Genomic DNA, 21,069 nt, shown 5'->3' on the forward strand with positions numbered 1-21,069 from the left:
CTCATTCATTTAACTTTTATTTAAACTAAGAGTGCACTGAGGTACTAAGGCCTCTTTTACAGTGTTAACGAGTAAATAAATAATAGGAGTAAACACACAAACGAAGCTATTAAAATCATATAAACACTAACAGAATATAGAGATTTATAGAAATAGAGCCATTTAAGGACTTTCAGTTTTAATAATAATTTAATAAGAGCAACTCCAAGTAAAATAAGATTTAATTTAAAACCTGAAATGCCCAAAGAATTAAAATAAATCAAGCTTCAGGTTTTCTTTTTTGCAGGTTATTCAAGATTTCAGGGGCACAGCAGGAAAAAAAAGAGATTTTTCAAGCTCAGTAAAAACCGCCGGGACCTTCAGTTTAATCACATCACTGGAATATTTATTAGAATTTCTCCCTCCTTGTCTTTTAATCAAACTAAAATCTGTACATTTGCAATAATTTCCGCCCGAGCATTTAACAGAAAAAACAATAAAATCTAATTTAAATATCTGGTTTTATGGTCAAATTGATTCTTTGATTTCATCTGTTCATTCTATTGTTGTTTACTCTTTATTTATTTACTATTACTGCTTATCATTTTTATTTTTAGTCTCGTGTTTAGGGTTTTTCTCCTTTTCCTTCCATGGATATGACACTTTCAGTTCGTTTCTTATTTTATCTGGTGGAGGAGTTTTGTTTTGTTTTATCACGGGGACATTTTGTACCGACGGCACCAGAATCTCAGCAGGTTAAACGGTTATCAACCACACGGCGCCTCACCCTCGCTGACATCGTGGCTGTGCGTGGCGTCGGCCTCGTTCTCCGCGGGCATCATGACGTGCCAGGTCGTCATCCTGGCCTCCGCCTCCAGGCCGAAGCCCTCCACGCTGCTGCAGACACACAAACACAACAGCGGCTCGGTGCGGTTCGATTGTTCGGCTTCTCCGCGGCAGACAAGTCGTGTAGCGGAGAAGCATATTGTGTTCCCAGCGTGGAAGGAAATTCAGTCTCTCCCCACCTGCTGCAGGTTTGGAAACTAACGCGTGATCCGCTGGCATGTGAGCGAACACAACGAAGAGTAAGTCCCAGAAAATAAACAAACCCAGCAGTGAGACTCTGTGGTGTTTGGTGTTTTAGTTGCTCTGACTCTGCTCAGTATAAAGTTCTGCACCGCTACAGAAACAGAAACAGCACAAACACGGCTGGAAGTAGAACTCAACACAATTATAATGGCAGAAATTATTATTATTATATTTCACAAAGACAGCATCTGTTAGCAGAATGAAATTATTTTTAGTCTTTAACAAAAAAAGAAAATCAGCCATATTTCAAAACAGACACAAACTTGACGATGAAATTCTCTTTTTAGAAGCTGTTTAGAACACTTTTGTGTGATTAAGAAACACAAAAAGAATTGCAGTTTTCCTGTTTTGCTATATTCTTCAATAGAAGAAGAGAGGAAAGATGCTGCTTCACACCTTCACACACGAATAAAACAAATGTCTTCGTAAAATTCTTATTTCTGCAGATTTTAATGACGAGAGGTTCATTCACTGTGAAATTCTCTTCCTAGAAGCAGTTTTGAAAACTTTTTTGTGCACAAAAACACAAAGGAACACTGCAGTTTTCCAGATTTTGACATTACTAACAAAACAAGCTCCTAACTGTCTCATATCTGCTGATTTTAGAGACTCAGAGGTTCATTTACTGTCAAATTCTCTTTCTAGAAGCTGCTTTTCACACCTTTGTGCAAGCTGGAAACCACAGTAGGTGCTCATTTTATCAGTTTGATGTAATATACATATATATAATCTGCAGACGTTAGTGACTCAGGGGTTCATTTACTGTGAAATTTTCTTTCTAGAAACGGTTTTACCACTTTTGTAAGATTAAAAAACACTTCAGTTTTTGCAGTTTCAGGGGTTTTCTATGTTACTAATGAAACAAATACCTCACAAAAACTCCTAATTGGCTCAAGTCTGCAGATTCTAATGACTCAGAGGTTGAAATTCAGTTTTTACACCTTTGCACAATTTGGAAACACAAAAACATTAGAATTTTACAGGTCTTTTATATGAAAGAAACAAATATATACCAAAAACTCTTAATTGGCTCATGTCTGCAGATTATAATGACTCAGATTAATTCACTGCGGAATTATGTTTCTAGAAGCATTTTTAACACCTTTGTGCAAGTTGGAAACACAAAAACAGCAGTTTTTTTTAAAAATTACTAACAAATCAAATATCCTACACAAACTCATAAGTGGTTTACATCTGCAGACACACATGACTTAAAGGTTAACTTACTGGGAAATTCTCTTTCTAGGAGCAGTTTTTAACACAAAACACTGCAGTTTTCCTGTTTTTTTTTTTTTTTTTAATATTACTAACAAAACAAACTCCTACTTGGACCACAGACAGGTTTTGCGCTTCCTTACCTCCCGCTGTGCAGGCAGATGAAGCAGTGAGCCAGGCAGGCCACAAAGTCCTGGTCGTGGTTGCCCGGGCCGAGCACCAGGTTGCGGTTGACGGTTAGGACCCGCAGGGCGTCCAGCAGGGCCACCTGCTGAGCCACCGTCTTGTGGGGTCGGCAGAGCTGGTAGAGCACCGTCCGGTTCAGACAGTGGTAGATGGTGTCGAGGGAGAGACCCTGAGAGCGCCGCTTAGACTGGAGGAAGAGGAGGAAACACAAGCAAACGCAGGAAAGGTTGGAAGCAGGACTGAGCAGGAGAGATTACATCACTGTGGTCAAAGCTGCTGTGGAAATATTACAGCAGCAAGAAGCTTTGCTAGAGTGACCCCAGACTGACCTGCATTAAGCCATGACAGGGTTGTGAATGCAGCTTTGTTACTCAGGTGTTTTAATGTCTGAGGAGAAAACTACCGGATACCTGTGTGCAAAAATATAATGCAAAACTAGCCTTGAATTGATGCTAACGAAGACTAAAACACTGAAATGTGATTTATTTAGAGTTATTGTGCTGCTACATCTATATTATGCTCATTTGTCCCCACACCCAAGAGGATTTTTTCTGTGTCGAAAGTGGAAAATCAAGAACAGAATCTCAATTTTTAATTGGTCAAACTGCTGGAAGTCACACAAAACATTAAAGTGACAACCAGCACGGAAGATTTGACTCGTTAGGGAGCAAAAACATGCAAAAAGCATTAAAAACAAACTGGTGTAAACTGGTTTTAAGCCTGAAATGAGAAAGATTATTGAAAAAAATGAACCACTTTGTTCCCACAAGTTGTCAAATAACATACAATTCGCTTCACCTACAGCAGCTAGTACAGGAAGAGGAAACTGTTCGCTGCCTTTGAGAGCAACAGAAAGCTCATGCAGCCCTTCAACATGCTGATTGTGCACCACCAGCAGACAAAGAACAGGTTGAGGTGATTCTGTACCTGTCCTATGAGCTGCACGATGAAGTCCACCACCAGCTTGGAGTCCTTGTTGAACATTCCCTGCCACAGTTTGTCCACGACCCTCTGGGTGAAGTAGAAGACGTTGTTGACCAGAATCTGATAACTGCCTCCACTGCTGAGCGGCAGAGAGGCGTCTTCACCTGGAGAGAGAGACAATCATGTGACTTTCAGAGGAGTTACAGTTTATCCTGAATATACGGAATCGTACAAATGAACAGAATTGACAAAAAAAAAAAGCCTTATATGGATGGAATATTAAGAAATAACCTTGGAGTTTGAAGAAAACACTGCACCAAAAAAATATGTGCTTTGTCTTTTTATTGTGTTATAGATGGACAGAAGCTGAAATATGTGTTAATAAAAAGGCGTTAAAAATGCATTTTGTGCTTTAGTCATTTTTATATCCATATATAACCTAAGCAGTCGTGCAGATCTCTGCAGGTATCTTCAGTCTACGATTTGCTGACTCATGTTGCAGCCGTTAGAGAGCAAGAAATCAGTTCACCCGCCCTGCAGCACGCTCATCTGGGCCTTTTGTAATAGGGAGGAATTTAGCATCGGTCTTGGGCCACATCCTGATTAATGTGACACTGAGTTTGTCCTCTCTGAGGGCTAATTTGGCAGCTAACAAACCATTAAGCTGAGAGGAGCGATTACTCAGGAGGTGAGTTCGTTCAAGATGAATGTGAGAGCGGGAAACAAAAACAGGACTGAAGTGTTGAGGACGTAGCGCTGACCTAGGAGGACGTCGGCGGCCAGGAGATGCTCCATGACGCCGTCCAGGATGTTGGACTGAAACTCCTTCTGCTGAGTTCTGGTGGAGCGCTCTGGAGAAGCCTGAAAAACCCCAGAAGGACCAGTTATATTAAAAATAAGTACACAAAAAGGACCTGTATCTCCGAACAGGCATAAAAGACAAACTGAGCTACACTATGACTGCTCCTTAAGCGAGCAGTAAGGACTTGTTGTCGTCTCACCTCCAGCAGCAGGTCGATGATCGGCGTCTGCTTGCTGGCCGGAGTCATGCAGAGGTTGTCCATGATCAGGACCCTCATGAAGTCAAAGACGTACTTCTTGGCTGGATGGTTGGTCAGAGACGTCTTTGAGCCCACGTTGCAGTATTCAGACTGGCTGCGGTTCATGCCAGAGTCTGCGGCGAAGGCCTTGAACTCCTCGGTGGGAGATCCAGCCTCGTCGTCCAAATCAGTCACCTGGAATAAACGGAAGAACAAAGTGAGACTATTAATCTATATTTTTATTTGTTTAAAGTTCTTTAAGAGAGCACTTAAGCACGTTTAAATCAGGCACATTTCATTCATGTTTCTCGCAACTCGCAGAAGTTCCTACTAGGGATAGACCGATTATCGTTGCTGACATTTGGCCTTTTTCCAACTATCAGGATCGATATAATAATGGCAGATTATTGATAAATTAAATGTGCTACTTCAGATCTAATGTAGTCAGCGGATCTATGTTGTATTTGTTCAAAACAACATTCATTCAAACAGAGCTCATCTGAAATATAAACTAGAAGAAAATCCCAAAGTACGCTGTCCAAAACCAAAAACTAAGGACAGACCAATTATCGGTGTGGCTGATTGTCGTGGACGATATTTGGCATTTTCTGAACATCATTATCGATACAATATTGATGATTGACGATATTCTCAGAAACGTCTCTCAAGCAGAGAAAACTGAAGAAGAAACACAAACCAGGAAGTTAGCTACTCTCACAGTGGCTAAGGCAATGCTAACGGCTAGCCGCTAAGTCAGAAGACAGCCACTGATTAACCTGAAACAGAGTCTGGAAAACAATTAATAAAGCTGTAAGATCTGGACCTTAGTGGACAATAAAAGTGACATATCATAGGCATTATTCCCATTATCAGTATTTTTATTGGCTGAACAGTGATGAATTAAATATGCAGCCTCAGCATTGCTCACAGCAGAGAAGGCAATGCTAACAGCTATAACAGCTAGCAGCTAAATTAGAAGGCAGCCAGAGATTAACCTGAAACAGAGTCTGGAAAAACAACAATAGGAAACAAACCAGGAAGTAAACTTCTCTCATAATGGCTAAAGCTAAGCTAACAGTTAGTGGTTAAGTTACATGACAGCTGAAACAACATAAAATCTGGACCTTAGAGGAAAATGAAAGTGGCAGATTAGAGATATATTAAGAAATTAGAGAAGAACGGCAGACGTAACTCCGGAGACAAACTGACCAATCTTAGTCGAGAGCATCCTAATTTAATGACCCTTATTTCTACTTTATATATTCTTTATTAATGAAGGAGTCTAGTTTTGAATGACAGGTTCCTACTATCACAAGCTGTTAAAACATATTTAATGCATATAAATTCCAAATATCGGCCTTTCTTCAATACCAATAATCAGCATCGGCCCTAAAAAAACCCCCATATCAGTCGCTCCCTCGTTCTTGCTAACATTTCGCTCCATATAGCTCCATGGAAGAGCAATTATCCTATTAGGTGAACTGTCTGAAACTCCTTTTATTCACAGAAAAACTGCAGCGTCTTGCAGTTGTGGTCTTGAAACTGCAGATAAGCGGCTCAGGAGGAGATTCCAACGGAGCAGTAAGTCACCGTTTTATTGCCCCATAGGAGGCAATAACCATGTATCTGCTGAGAGCTGATGGGGCTACTGATCAATACCTGTGATTACCTCCTCTTGTGATGAGATTTTTTTTTACTTTATACCCAATTTCAGTCCCTCAGTCTTGGAACAAAAGCTGGGCATGAAATGGATACTACAGTCTGGAGATTTGTGCAGGAGGAGGTGATTAAAGGTCTCCTCCTGCTTCTTCAAGGTGCCGATTATTTTGGATTTAAGGGAATTTAAGTGGGTAAAAAAACACAGACTTACCATTTCAGAGTAGGGCCGGATGTTGAAGGGGAACGCGGTGGCTGCCAGAGCACACAGGAACTCAGGACTGTGCCACATCGGCCCCAAGTCGGGTACGTTGTGGTAAAGGTACCTGAAGAACTGCATGAGGGTGACCGGGTACTCCCTCAGCCAGGAACCTTCCTCCTCCGACTGCCACGGCTGAAGAGGACACACAGGACAAGACGTCAAGCTCTGAAGCATTTCCATTCAAAGCAGAAGCTAAGAGCACTGCAGTAAATTGAAACTCTCCAGTTCAGTGGAGCTTCTCAGCAACCAGCGGTGAGGAACACACTGAGAAACTCCCGGCTTTAAGGAGAAGTGTGGCTGAGAAGTCACTTTTGTTGGATTAACAGAGCTTAAAAAGACACCTGTAGAAAATTCGGGCTGATCCGGTCCTTTTTCAAGTGGATCTTAAATAAAAAAAGCATAAAAGACCCTCTCACATAAGGGTGTTTTACAGGATAAGAGGGTGGAAATAATCTGCTTCTGGGGGGAAAAAAAGGTGTGAAATTTAATTAGCAATTAAAAATGATAAGATTCTCCTCCACTGTAAGGTGCGAGTTAATCTGAAAATGTGAATTTAAGAAATGAAAAATGATTTATAGTCTGTTCATGGAGGAAAACAGGAGCACTGCCTTCAGAATAAAAACGCTGTTGCTGCAAAATTTTGCAACTTTTGGCCAACTATAGGAGCAGGATTTATTACATTTTTACTAAATAATAAGAATATATTTAAGGGTTTTACTATTGTAGATGTTTGTTTACATAACTAGGATTTTTTTTGTTTCTTATCCATCTAGCTTCATTTTCTGTACAATTCTGATAAGTTTATTGCTTTTTCAAAATATTTTGTAAATCACAACTTTGCTTAAAAATTCCATTTTGTTTTGTTACTTTTATTTGATTAGGCTATTTTTCATTTCTTATTTGTTCATTTTGTTTCATTTGTTGTGCGTTTCATTTACTCTGCTTAGATAATTGTTCTTTTTTATTTTAAAAACCACCATTGTGCGATTTATTACATCTTTGTTTAATAATTAGAATTCGCTTAAGGGTTTGGTTGCTTTAGATGTTTTTTACTTGACTAGGACGGTTTTTGTTGCTTAGTTATTCATCTAGCTTCAGTTTTTGTATAATTCTGTTTAGTTCATTATTTTTTTAATTAATTTTATAAATCACAACTGTGGGATTTATTGAATTTTACTTAATTCGAATTGTTTGAGTGTTTTGTTACTTTAGATTATTGTGAATTTGACTAGACTATTATTTTTCATTTGGTATTTATTTAGTTTAATTTTAGGGATCATACTAGTTAAGTTTAAAGAAGCGCTGTGAACATTTTATGGGGTGTAAGTAGGAAATCTTTTTCTACTAGAGCAACAAAAGCAGCAGGAACAACAATTTCTCTTTTTGCTTGTTCTGGATAAAACAATCAAAAAGTACAGACTTTGTTTGGAAAATTGACTTTTTTTTGTCTGCACACACCACATGTACTTGTGCATCAGTGGTATCTGATTATGAGTTTGATTTCTGACAAATAGTCACTATAACAAAAGCAAAAATACACATTTGTAGAGCCTCTGCTGCTGTGGAGGAAACTTGAGGATGTTAAATGTACGCTAGGTGTCATTTTTTTTACTTTTATCAGCTGTTTTATTGCCTTTTTCTTCTATTTTACTCATCCTGAGCCTTCACGGTTATGTTTTTATTGGAAATGACGGTTTAGACACGTTGGAAACAAATCTCCCAGGGTGTTTTTTTTCTCACCAGGTTGAGCATGCTGCGCAGCATGGCCAGCAGCAGGAAGGCCGCCTCGGTGCAGACGCTGTGGATGGATCCCACCACCGTCCCACTGGAGGCCGGCATGCCGAAGATGAACGTCCAGATGGAGTCCAGGTCAAACTGAGAGGACAAACACACAAACTGGGGTAACATATAGTCACACTGACACACTATTTCAAAGTGCCATCTGTACTCTTTGTAAAGTTAGCTGCTGAAATCGTGACATGCACTTTGAAAATCCAACAACGTGGGTTTGCCTAGTTAATGTTCTTGCTTTAATTCTGAAAACATCCATTTCATCTGATCTACGTCTAAGTTTAAAACCTCTGTTCACTTGCTTTATTCATTTGTTTTGAAATATCGTATTTGAGGCCTGCACAAAATATAGATTCTGCAACAAAACAGCAATGTTTGCAGCTACAGTAGTGAGGCAAGTGAGACTAATTACCTCAAACACTTCATACTACAACCCTGTGCTGTCTGATACAAAAAGGAGGCATGCAGAATTGTCATTTGCCATTACTAGGGTCAATATAATAATGATATGAGGGACTTTTGATGTCCATGGGATATATGTGTGAAATATTAGTCTAAATCCCCAGATTGTACATGCAAAAAGAATGATAGATCTATCTTATCTGGTTTCAAATCCAACACCGATCAAAAATAAATATGCAAATCGCAGCGCCGGTGCTACGCTGGGTTAAAGTAATGCTGTTTGTTTTAAAATCAATAAGCAATTGCATTAACAGGCTAATCACAGTGTGGGACCTTCGCGCTCGTCCGTAGTGACCTGAAACTCGGCCGGACGAGTAGATATTACGATATCTACATTCTTGCTCGTCCGCCCGGACGACCGCCGCTCGGAAAGACATATTAAACTAGAAAAGCACTCGGAGAGTACAGACCTCCGCCAGGCCATCGCTCAATTGTACAGATGACCAATCGGAGTTTGTTTGTCTGTTTGTCTGTTAACAGCATAACCCAAAACGTAATGGACGGATTTAATTTAGTTTTAACAGTGTGTGCACAAAGCATAACATTCATGTACAGTGTAACAGCACAGTGTTTTGACGCACGCACATAATGGTAGCGTTGCGCGCGCATGTGACGGTACCGTACGCGTCGCCGCCGCTTCGTTCCATCGGTCCTGACTCGCTCGGGCAGCCCGAACTGGCCGCGCGGAATTCGGCCGTCGCCTGGGATCGATCCGGCGACCTCTGTCTGTACAATTGAGAGATGGCCTGGCGGCCATCCCTCGCAATTGTCCTTCGACCTTCAAAAAATCCTGGATCCAGACGGTGATCCGGATCACCTCCAAAATCTAATCGATTGTTACTTTTGCTCTTCCGGACATCCTGTAAAAATTTGGTGAAAATCCGTCCATGACTTTTTGAGTTATGCTGTTAACAGACAAACAGACACATACACACACACAGACGGACAGACAGACAGACAAACTCCGGTGATTACATAACCTCCTGGCGGAGGTAATGATTTCTTACCAATTTAAAACAACGAATAACTTCTCGGTTCTCAACCTGCAGGAGGCCGCCATCTTGTGTCATTGCGCATCGCTTTCGCGCAGGTTTCAGTTTCCGGTTGGGGTTCGTGTGGATGTTGAGCGATGTGGATTCCGACTCTAACCATTTATTTATATTTATTGCTTCGGTTCCCAACTTTTCTTAGGGGTCTCGCTTTGATCACTGAATGACAGTACAGAGGGGGCTATAATGGATAATGAAGAGTTTCATTTCCGATTTTTCTTATTATTTAATGTTTGGAGGTTCGATTCCCACATCTCCACACAGGTCTCAGTTTGGATCACACAGGTTATTAGGGCAGACGCTTGGGTTTTGTTATCAAGGAATATTCTCAGGGATGATGTGGTCTTAGGACTTTTTTGGTATGACATTTTTGTGATATTTTTGTGCTAACGAAGAGACTTTGTGCTAACTTGTCTAAGTCATATTTGTTCTTGTTGGTCAGAGAGACTATTTAATGATAATATGAAGATATTAGTATTGGATATTAAGATATATAGACTTGGTATGATGATGATGATATTATAGTATCTCATATTTGCTTATCAGAGATAAGTTTATTTCAATGTTAGATGATACTAGTAATAATGTACATAGTTGTTATGTTAAAAATTATCTCAGGATGATGATCTCAGTGCTACTGGAGGACTTGATGCTACATTTAAATTTTCAATGTTATTTCTGTAGAGTTGCCATATTAAAAGTGATCATAATGATCTCAGGATGATGATCTAAATCTTACTGGAGTGTAGTATTAAAGTTACACAAGATATAATTAAAGATTTAAAAAAAAGTGACTTTTTAATCAATTTTATTTTTTGCTTCAACTAAAAAAAAACGCTGCGAATTACGGACGACCAGAAATTTGTACGGACTACCAAAAATTTGGATTTGGCAGGAGTTGGTCGTCCGTAATTTGCTGTACGGACGACCAAGGATTTTGACGAAGGTCCCACACTGTAATCACGATCTCAGTATCGATCAAAATAATCTAGATTATCATTTTGGTTAAATTTGAGCATTTGTGGAATTTTTTTGCTGATTTTTTTCAGACAAGGAAACACCTCTTACAATCACAGATCTTAAGTGCAGCAACCAGGAAATGTGAGTGCTTATTCAGAAAGGAACAAAGAAGGTCGGGTATACTAACATGTACCTGCAGGCTGTCTGGCAGCTCGATGACTGGCTGCTGCAGGAACAGGGCCATGAGCAGGAAGTAGAGCTCTGGTACGTTGGTGTGTTTGGGCAGCAGCGTCTGCAGGACGGGGAATCCTGGGAAATGGCAGGCGTCCCGGTTGATCTCCCGCAGCGTGGAGCGACCGCCAGCGCTGCGACCCACGTTGAAGCCTGACGACGGAAGGCCAGAGAGGGAGTAAAAGGAGGAGTGAATGTTAGGAATATGAAGGTAAACAGGTGGGATTACTGACTAGGGCACCTACAGGCAACTCTGGATATACCTGCTGCACCTGGTTGGAGGTTTAACGGAGCGGGATAATAAAGGAGGTGGCTGCAGTAGGAGCTAAGGGCTGACTGAACTAACAAAATGACTGCAATCTGTCAAAGCTAGAGAACAAATCTGGGCTTTTTGTCACTAATCAGTGGGGTTCCCAAAGCAAAAGCAACGGTTCTCAACCTGGAAGCTGGTAAAAAACATAACCAATGTGGAAATTTATCATCATTTTCACCTTTAAATTTGCTACGATGAATGCTCTGAGGACTGCATTTCTTATTTTTTAATGCTTATAATGTGCAAAAAACATCATTTAAAGGTAGAATTCACAATTGCCTGCTGATCAGATTTTTAAAGATCAGAGTCATTTCATGTGCAAAAAAGTGATTAAAGCCCCAGCATTGACTGATTTCATTCCTCAGGTTACGTTTTAGACATAATAGCTTATAGGCTAATTGTAAAAAGAGATCATTTCTTCATTGCATATACTGACCCTAACCCAAAATTTGCTGGATTTTGGTTGATTTTTTGGTGAATGTTCTTAAGACACACTTTTAACATTTCTTTTTTCCCCAATAAAAAATGTTCAAAGTTTTGCCAAAAATGTTGAAAATGTGGACATCAGAAGTTTCGCTGTGAAAACGGATTTCTTTTGCACATTTTCAAACTTTGAAGCGGATCAGTTTCGACCCGCATGACGACAGGAGGGTTAAAGCGTGTTAACTGTAAGGCCTGACTGCACTACAAACTGAGGCTGAAAACCATTGAGCTCAGGAGGGACTACGGTCGCAGCAGCAGGGAGAGCAGGGAGGGCGAAAAATGAGAGGACCAACCCTTGGCTGTTCGACGCACAAACTGTGCAGCTTTCTGTTTACTGAACGACGGCCAACTCCGACGGAAAGCGTTGCCAGAGCGGGGAGAGGCGTCTGCTGAGCCACGGTACAACACACAGTATTTACACTGGACATCGTTACTGCATTCAGCTCAGAAGGAGGGAAGTAAAACTCTTTGTTGTATTTACTTATATCCAAAAAACATTAGCTCAGTATGAAGCTTGTTGAATCTTTGCTGATCACGCGGTAAACTCACCCAGCACCGTGCCGATCTTATTGGTCAGGACCGAGTCGGTGTGGTCCAGCCAGCCGCCCCCACACAGGCCCTCCTTGAAGCGGTTCAGGATGGACTGGTTGGAGAGCAGAACCACCAGGATCCACAGAGCCGCCGTCACCGTGCTGGAGTGCAGATGTTCCTCCATGAACATCAGGAGCCAGTCGAAGCCCAGCGTCCTCACCAGCTCCTCGCAGGCCCTGCAGGGAGACGAGCAAAACTGCAGCTTTTCTAACCATTTCAATACACCGTCAGTGGTTTATTTTACATTATAATCTCCATCTGTGGTCGTTTTTGATGTCAGCCTGCAGGCCACTATTCAAACAACACCCAGCTTTATTCCCACAACAGCTGGATTTTCTGAGCAAAACTGCTGTTTAATGACAGAAGTCTTTAAAGCAGCAAGACATCAACATTAAGCACACATTTTTATGACTATTCCTGTTGCAGACAAGAAAAAAAAAAAAACACCCTGAGAATTTGCTCCTGGAACTTGAAAGTGTGGTCTTACTGGGCGTTAACTGTGCACTTCTCTTTGGTGGTGAAGAGCAACCTGAGCAGGTTGTCCAGCAGTCGATTTCTCAGCAGGATGAGGTTCGCTGAAAGGAGGCCGCCGAAATCATCGTCGTTAGCTGCAGACACGAGAAATTCAGATTAGAGATCCATCAAAACAGCCCCGCCCTGCAAAAATTACATTCTTATACAACTACATTACACCTCTAACTGAGGAAAACATACTTTCTTCTTTACTATTGAGCAATCGCTGCCATTTATTTCATTGCTTTCCTGTGTAACTTGTCTTTTTGTTAGAGCTCCTGCTAGGATGTGTTTAAATAAACATGAGATTTATTGTGATGTGTGTTGAATTATCATCAGTTTCTCTGCTCAGTGTTAATTTTAGAACATGTATGGAAGCATTAAGTAACAGAAAACAAGCCTAGCATGTTGTTAAATGTCAACATGAAGACAACATGTGAGCAATTTGTAAATTTGCACAGAAAATAACAACACATAGACAACTATACACACACCAGTTTTTGTCCATCATTTTGTCAAAACAGTAAGAAACTACAATCTTGGCTCGTCGTATTTGAAATGCATCAGATTCTGCTGATGCTAGAGGCCTCAAAGGTTTGTACAATGTCGACCAAAGACTGCATTTTTAGTAGGAAACATGGATAAATCCACACATATATACACTTCTGGTGCCACAATAGAAAACCCATTTGAACATTTTGTATTTTTTTTTCATTTCTTAAGAGCCAAGAACTAAAATGTTGGCCTCTGCTGGAGTCATTTAATAATTTGGATCTGCTTGAAACTATTTTGCCCGAGTGTCCACCAAATTTCAAGGCTCTCTGAAGTATTCTAAAACATGTAAATGAAAATGCGGTTTAGTTGTATAGGAATGCAATTGTTGTGATGCTGTCAGATCAGCATTTGGCCACATCAGATTAATTCTTACCTCCATCAATCTTCTCCTCGTTATTGATCTCCATGACGACGAACTTCTCACACACAGCGAACGTGGGAAGAGTGGAAGAGATGAACTGGCCAAACCTGCGAGGTGGAAAAACAGCAAAGTGTCAGCAAATATCAAGCATTAAAGCAAACTTCCACCACTTCATGTAAATGAAATAGGCTTGTTTAACCCTCCTGTTAATATTGCTTCCTTGTCTGAAAAAAATAATTCAAAAGAATCAGCAAAAGAATTCCCCAAATTTATGAAGAGTTTCAAAACCTTCAGGAAGAAAATTCCAATAATTCCTTAAAAGTTTTATTTTAGATAAATTCCCCAAACTTGGCAAGAAAATTCTTGTAAATATTTTCAAAAAATGAGAAAAATCTTCCAAAAAAATCCTAAAAATATCTAAAGTGATTACATGTATCAACAAAACTTTGAATATTTTCTTTAAGAACATTTTTAACATTTTTTTTTCCACCAAAAAATGCTCAAAGATTTCCCAAAAATGCTGAAAATGTGGACATCAGGAGTTTCACTGTGAAAATATATTTTTTCCCAGATTTTCAAACTTTAAAACGCGTCAATTTTGACCCGCAGAACAACATGATGGTTAATGCGTCTGTCTTACCTGAGCAGGTCGTACGGGTTGGGGAAGCCTTGCAGCAGCAGACTTAGCACGTTGCTAATGGCGGCTACAGTGGGCTGAGACAGCGAAGTGTCTCTCAGGGTCAGCAGCAGTCTGGGGATCAGCTGGAACTCCCTCAGTAGTTTGGCATTTTTAGCCGCCTCGCTGTTCAACAAAGTGGGAAGATCAGAGTTAAAGTCCTGAAGCCAACTACAGCGGCGCAGCAGCATCATCATCATTCTCCGTTTGATCCGTTTCCTGTTCGGTGGAATTAACTTTTTGACACTTGCCTGGATTCTGTCAGCAGCTCAATGAAGTGCTCGAACAGAGACAGATGGAGCTCGTAGGGGGCGTGGAGCCAGACCTGAGGAGCAGAAGGAGCCGGCTGAGACCCTGAGACACAACCTACGTTTGGCAGCACAAACTACTGGCAGCGAGAGGCGGCGGCGTCTTGGCACACAGCGGCCCATTTTCCTAAAACTTCAACAGCAGCGCAGACCCTTTCTTTTATTTTTTTCCCCGTTTTCGGCCGCTGCTGATCAGAACGTCCAGAAATAAACCTGTTTCACCGTTTCATCAGCCGGAGAGGGGTTTAACTGGAACAAGACTAACGGCTGGTGAGCTGCCAGAACTACACAATACAGTAGGTCTACTTACTCTGGTGAGCTTGACGTTTAAAACCGGTGGATTTGTAGCGCTAATCTGATTTCTTTATTGGAAAACACTTTGGGTAGATGTTTGCGGTTTGAAATGTCGACTTGAGTCCCGTTCGCCTCACCTCAAAGTCGCAGAGCAGGTCCTGGAAGGCGGTGGAGTTGGGGATGATGGACGTTTCGTGGCCGCTGTCGACTGTTCCGACCAGAGAGAAGGTGAGGTGGAGGATGTGGCTGTTGAGCAGCGAGCGCTTCTTCTTCAGCAGCATGGCGAGGAGCTAACGGACAAAAACAAAACCATTTTAATCAACATATTTCAAAGCATTAGTACAGATGGAAGGTTGTAACAAGCTTAACTTTCAATTTGTGATTGTGCAGATTTACATTATCCCCAAGAGGCCTAAAACCCACGAGCAAGTCGGAAGGTTTTCTTATAAAACTAGAAATACTAAAGAATCAGTCCGTCCTTTAATGTATCATCTGTGGCGTACAGCTGTGTACGGACAAACTGTGACTGCAAAAACCTACTTATTCTACAATTCTCATTTCAAAAAATTAACAAAAATAAACAGTTAACACCATCTCTTCCACAAAACAAAAACATTCTGTGCTCCTTGACACAACAAAGACAAAACCCTCCCTACAGCACACAGAGCTCCTATTTTTGCTTAACACTGGCAACACCTTTGCAAAATTAATTATGATAGAAATGCAACTTTTCATTTTTACGATCTATGCATGAAAGAAGTTTTGAGTCGTCTGTACTTCTAGACATGCTTGTGCTGTTTCCATGAAATTGCAGGATTTTAATTTGCAATGAAAAATGAGCCTACGGTGAGAAAAAATGCGAAAGGAGTCAAACAAACACCCCAAAACTGCCTGAAGTTCAGAAGGTGGAGCAAGTTTATGCTCACATACAGAGTAATGTGCAATTATTGTGACAAAGAAACTAATTTCTGTCCCCAGCAAAATAAAAAAAACAATCATAGGAAGTGCAAGAGCTATTGTAAGTCGATGAGGACGCATATTAAAACTGGTGAAATGACGGATTTTAATCTTTTTAAAATAAGAACTATGAACAGGTAGCTGACAAACAAAACATTGGATTTTGTATATATTAATGTAAGCAGCTACCTATGGACAGGTGAGCATCAACTTTGATTTTTCAGAGGAAATTTAGCAACTTTAGCACATGAAACAAACAGCTGCTACAAAAAGCTGTGAACCTAAAATCGGGCGTTAAACCGTAAAACTGCGTCTCACCTGGTAGCCTTTGATTCGCTCCATCTCCTTACTGGCCAGCGGGTTGCTCTTGACGACGCACACCAAAGCTTTGACGGCAGCGTACAGCCCCTCCACGTCTGACGCCATGGCAACCAGGCCCAAGATGGCCGCCGCTCCTCCCACATACTGCAGGTTGGTGGCCACAGGTTTGGGCACAAAGGCACGGACGCCTGGAGAGGTAAGACGAAGCAGAAGAAGAGCGTTTTACATCACCGAGCCTCTGTGGAATTACAACAGAGATGCAGACGGGACTATTAGGAATAATTTCACAGATTTGGTTTACCTAAATACCCGATGACAGCCGCTCCAATGGTGCGAGCCGGACCGTTGAGGTGGCCGGCGGCGTTATGAATCAGCTTCACCGGAGTGGCGTTTTCATGAGACGACACGGCGAGCTGAGTAGGAAAGAAAGAGGGTGTTTAGTAAAAAGTCACGACTAAAAAAAAAATCCATTTTAATGTTTTTATTACTGTCATTTGTCAGTCAACTTTATATTATGTTGTTGTGGAGGGTTTGAACACTGTGGGTCTGGTTTTTTTATCTCTTTCTAGAGCTGCAGCATTTTATCAAACTCTCCAAAAGGTTTTTATTTATCCACCTGGAATGAAATATGGGACCAATTCAGCAAAGCCACAGGGGCAAAAACGAAAAAAAAAGCAGCAAAAGATAGTGTGGCTCCACAGAAAAAAATCTCTCTTCATTCATTTTAACATGACGGCAAATTTAGCAAGCAGAAAAGATGTGAAAAATTCTCCAACAGCCACTGGCTTTATGCTGCATTTATAGCTTTTTGCTAAGAAGGAGGTGATAATGCTGGATTCCTTTATTCTTCCTCTTGAAAAATGAAAACACTGATATATTTTCCAAACTGCCGGTACAACAAACGTCTCTTTTCTTATTCTACAACAGAACTCTGCTGCAGTAGAAACGCTGCCTCTGCGGTTTTCTTCGCAGTTTGCTTCTGGTGAGTCGCCGTGGGCCGAGGCTTAGCGGGGAGAGCCGGGCAGGATGGGAAATAAGTTGACAGGTGGGCAGAGAGATACGAACGCAGAAGGAGCTCATTTGAAGCTCCAGTGTGCAGCTTCGGTGGGACAGTCGGACGGCGTGTTCGTTACTTTAAATGTATTTATATGGCTGGATGAGCATTCGTGTCAGTGTAAAGAAACGGGCCTTTACACGGCTGCAGGTACGTCTACATGTGTGTAGAGACAGCAACAGGAAGCTCCACAGAATCCTTTATGTGTGTGTTTATCTATTATTCATCACATAAATCTTTCTTCTGTGCAGACTTTGCACTTCGCTGAAGGTCCACACATCACCGTGCTCGGTGCTGAAGCTGAGGGAAAACGCTGCTGCTTTTTTTTTTTTTTTTTTTCCAGTCTGTTACATCAGTCAGACATGATGTAATGGAAGTCAGTAGAACTCTCCAGCTTTCATCCACAGAAAGCTCAAATATTAAACAGTAACAACTACTGGAAACAAATGATCCGAACAAATGAAACAATTCTGGACAAGCTGAAAAAAAAATCCGCAAAGGCACACTATCGGCTCCCAAAAGCACCGAGCTAACCCTGTGATGCCTGAATTTATTTACAATTATATGAAGAAAATAATTATTTGTGTTTCTGCTTTTCAGCTGAAGCTAAATCAAGTGGAGACTGTTAATCTGTCTGTTACATATAGAGCAGATATATATTAATAATTTAAGGTTAAGGTGAAAATTTACGCAAAATTAGCATTTCTAGATGTAGATTTTTGACCCAGCAGATTGAGTTATATTCCCAGAAAACTTAAAATAAATCCATTAAAGAACCAAAAATGTATGATAGCTTTTTGTAACAAAGATGCATGGGATACAATGATTCAATTACAAAATATAAAAGTTCCTAACATATGAAATTATTTTGGACAAATTGAAAACAAATCTACAAAAGATCCAAGTCGAAGTGAAATTGGCCATAAATAGAAATCTAACCAAGCATTAGCGTAGCTGTATGTATATTTTTGATCCAGCAAATGTTCTTATATGTCCAGAAGACCTATATTAATCCATGAATGAACCAAAAATGCATGCTTTTGTAACAAGGACATGGGTTGCAATGGATCCATTACAAATTAGGAGCTCAAGGAGTCATTGGAAGCTCAACACCGGTATGATGTACATGATCCCTGTAAGTGTTTGACTGTAGATAACATGCAGGTTTGTAAATAGGACAGTATATCTGACAATAAACCATAAAAACTATGGCTCACTGCAGCTCTGTGGCTGTGATTTCTCAGTGACTTTGATGAAATATGACGTCTGACCTGCTTGGCGATGGCTTTGCTGTCCAGTTTGTTGTAGACTTTCCTGATTTTGGCCACAGTGAGCGTAGAAACTGAGAGGGCGTAGAGGCTGAAAGAAACCTTCTCCTCTGGCACCAGCGCCACCGGAGTGGCAGGGGCTACCTCCGTCTTTGAATCTTTACCTGGTAGAAAAGACGGAAACAAAGAGCGTAAAATAGTATTTAGCAGATGAAAGAAAACGACAAGACATGACAAAAAAAATAAATCAAAAAAAGGAGGTCGTAGACTGGAAGGTGAGGCCAGAAGAAGCACTCACAGGGCAGGTAGACGGCCTGGAAGCCGCCCACGTTGTTGGGTCCCAGTTCATAGATGGCGGCCACACTGGTGGCGGGCAGGACCTCCTCCAGGAAGTGACTGGGACCCAGACGCCACACCAGGCTGGAGAGCTGCCGCTGGGCGGGAGGCGTCCCGATGTAGCCGTAAACGGTGCTCACCACGGGAGGGTTGGTGGAGCCGGAGCCGCCTGGAGCGCTGTGAATGTAGTGAAGCTGAAAGGGAGGAAAAACAGGGATGATGATTCAGATAAGTGGTTTAACCCCTTAAGCTTCAGTGTACCGCCGGCGGTACACCTACTAATTTGCATAGGAATTTCAAGAATGTCCGACGGCTGCAAACACGATTATACAAACACTATACACCGATGGAAAGCTTAGATTCTCATGAATCCGCCGGTATAAACCACTTTCAGATGCGATTACCACAGCGGGTGAGAAAAACATATTTGTCCGACAAAAACAAATATTCATCCATCCGTTCTCTATACACGGCTTCAACGTACACAGCGCGACTCACATTTCCGGGTTCATTATTACACACAAAAAAAAAGATTCCACAAAAAACGGCCATAATCCAACCTTTTACATCCAGATGACACAAGCCAGTAAACTATTTTGTCCAAAACATGTCCTGAAGTCGGTATAAAATCCACGAATCGGTCGTTTTCAAGGAAATGCACCTCGCGATGCCCGTCCAATATTCCCTGTATTTTTCGTCATTTTTTTTATTTAAAAATAGAATATTAGCGATTTTTTGTACTGAAAACGGCTGGAATTGACTGAAGCTTAAAGGGTTAACTAAGAGTCTATCTCATGTAGGAATTTGTGTAACCGTCTTAGGTAATGTTGAGGTTGAAGGCTGGCCATTTTGACGTAGTTCAGGAGATTCAGCGTTCATCACACGTGGTGTTTAACTTGTTTATTTACCGGGACTTTTAGGGAGTGTTTCAAGCATTGCAGGAGCACTGGGAGCAGTGTAGCACTGCACAGTAAGACTACTTCAACATAAATGATGGCTAGCGCTGCACAATGACAATACTTTGACAGGAATAGTGGTCAGATTTAGATCGGGTACAGTTTTTGATTCATAAAGGCACAGTCTTGGAACTTTTTGATCGCATTTCAAGATAGAACCCGAGTGCACACAGCCAATCGTGTGCGTTACTCCACTGTAAACGTTACCCTCTTTCACGGTTTGGTTGTCTATATTTACGAATTTACCGGCAGAATAACAATCAAAGGCAGTTCAACCTTTAGAGTAGGTGAATTGAAAGATGATTAATGGATCTAATTATGAATTGGAGCTGTTTTATATCACTGAGAATGAATGAAATATTTTTGGGTATAGAGGCAGCTTGGATGCTTTTTTCATAGTTTTCTGACATTCCACTCCAAAACATTCACCAAGTAGTCACAAAAATGATCACCAGCCTAAAAGCTACACAATGGCACAGATACTCTGACCGTGGGAAAGTAAATAAAGGGAAATGACAGAACTGTGTGTACTCATAAAACTGCATTTCAGCAGTTTGTGCTGTTAGAAGTGTGTAAAGCCTGAAGTATCATCTATTCATTACTCATAAAATCATCAGTGTGAGGCCTGATTAAGGCACAATAGATGTTTGCTATGAGGATGCATCTTACAGATTTTTATATATGAAGATTTGTGCCATTCACAAGGTTAAAAAAAACACAAGAACACGACCACAAGTCCACTGCTACATGCACACACACCAATAGGAGTCACATGAGCGGCCGGTGGGTTCCTGTACGTGGACCTCAGCAGGAAATGAAGCCGCTGTTATCAGAGAGGAAGCTGTGACTTGTGGTCTGAGCTGCTGCTCTGCTCTGCCGTCGAATCTCAGGGGACTCTAAAGTCACTAAACCGCAAACCACATCACAGTCCGCCGGCTGCTGCACTGCAGAGCTGCTGTTCGGAGCCGGCTTTAGACACTTCTGTACGTATCTGTGCCTTATTTGCCCAGAACAGAGTCGGGGTCCAAACATTTTGAGCTAATTCTGTGCTATCGTCAATCAAAGCAGCTCCAAAGCTAAGTCTTACCGACGCTATATCAATAATACATCATCAGCGTTTCCTCTGCTTTAAAATGAACACAATTTCTCTCTGTTGCTTTATATAGAACGCCTCTTTAAAAATAGATATGAGTGAATGTGAGAAGATAATGGCATTGCACATGTGCAGTAAGATATCTG

At 41.1% G+C, this 21,069-nt stretch overlaps 1 protein-coding gene across 5 annotated transcripts in view; it reads right to left on the reverse strand.

The window, feature by feature from the left end:
• The window catches only part of wdfy3 (WD repeat and FYVE domain containing 3), a 145,360-nt gene that overhangs the window by 28,086 nt on the left and 96,205 nt on the right, over positions 1-21,069 (reverse strand). For 4 of the 5 annotated variants that reach the window (XM_051950393.1, XM_051950391.1, XM_051950394.1 and 1 more), the window contains 18 exons: positions 18,837-19,068; positions 18,542-18,702; positions 16,518-16,629; positions 16,214-16,404; positions 15,076-15,228; positions 14,588-14,661; positions 14,301-14,462; positions 13,673-13,767; positions 12,719-12,839; positions 12,190-12,407; positions 10,801-10,997; positions 8,092-8,226; positions 6,304-6,483; positions 4,395-4,628; positions 4,155-4,254; positions 3,397-3,557; positions 2,427-2,656; positions 767-876 (listed from right to left, as the gene is read on the reverse strand). In XM_051950393.1, coding sequence (XP_051806353.1) covers positions 767-876; positions 2,427-2,656; positions 3,397-3,557; positions 4,155-4,254; positions 4,395-4,628; positions 6,304-6,483; positions 8,092-8,226; positions 10,801-10,997; positions 12,190-12,407; positions 12,719-12,839; positions 13,673-13,767; positions 14,301-14,462; positions 14,588-14,661; positions 15,076-15,228; positions 16,214-16,404; positions 16,518-16,629; positions 18,542-18,702; positions 18,837-19,068 — 2,866 coding nt within the window. The remainder of the gene's footprint in view (positions 1-766; positions 877-2,426; positions 2,657-3,396; positions 3,558-4,154; positions 4,255-4,394; positions 4,629-6,303; positions 6,484-8,091; positions 8,227-10,800; positions 10,998-12,189; positions 12,408-12,718; positions 12,840-13,672; positions 13,768-14,300; positions 14,463-14,587; positions 14,662-15,075; positions 15,229-16,213; positions 16,405-16,517; positions 16,630-18,541; positions 18,703-18,836; positions 19,069-21,069) is intronic. The other variant, XM_051950392.1, reaches the window with a different exon arrangement.

Source organism: Acanthochromis polyacanthus, chromosome 7 (assembly GCF_021347895.1).
Source record: "Acanthochromis polyacanthus isolate Apoly-LR-REF ecotype Palm Island chromosome 7, KAUST_Apoly_ChrSc, whole genome shotgun sequence".
Taxonomy (NCBI): domain Eukaryota; kingdom Metazoa; phylum Chordata; class Actinopteri; family Pomacentridae; genus Acanthochromis; species Acanthochromis polyacanthus.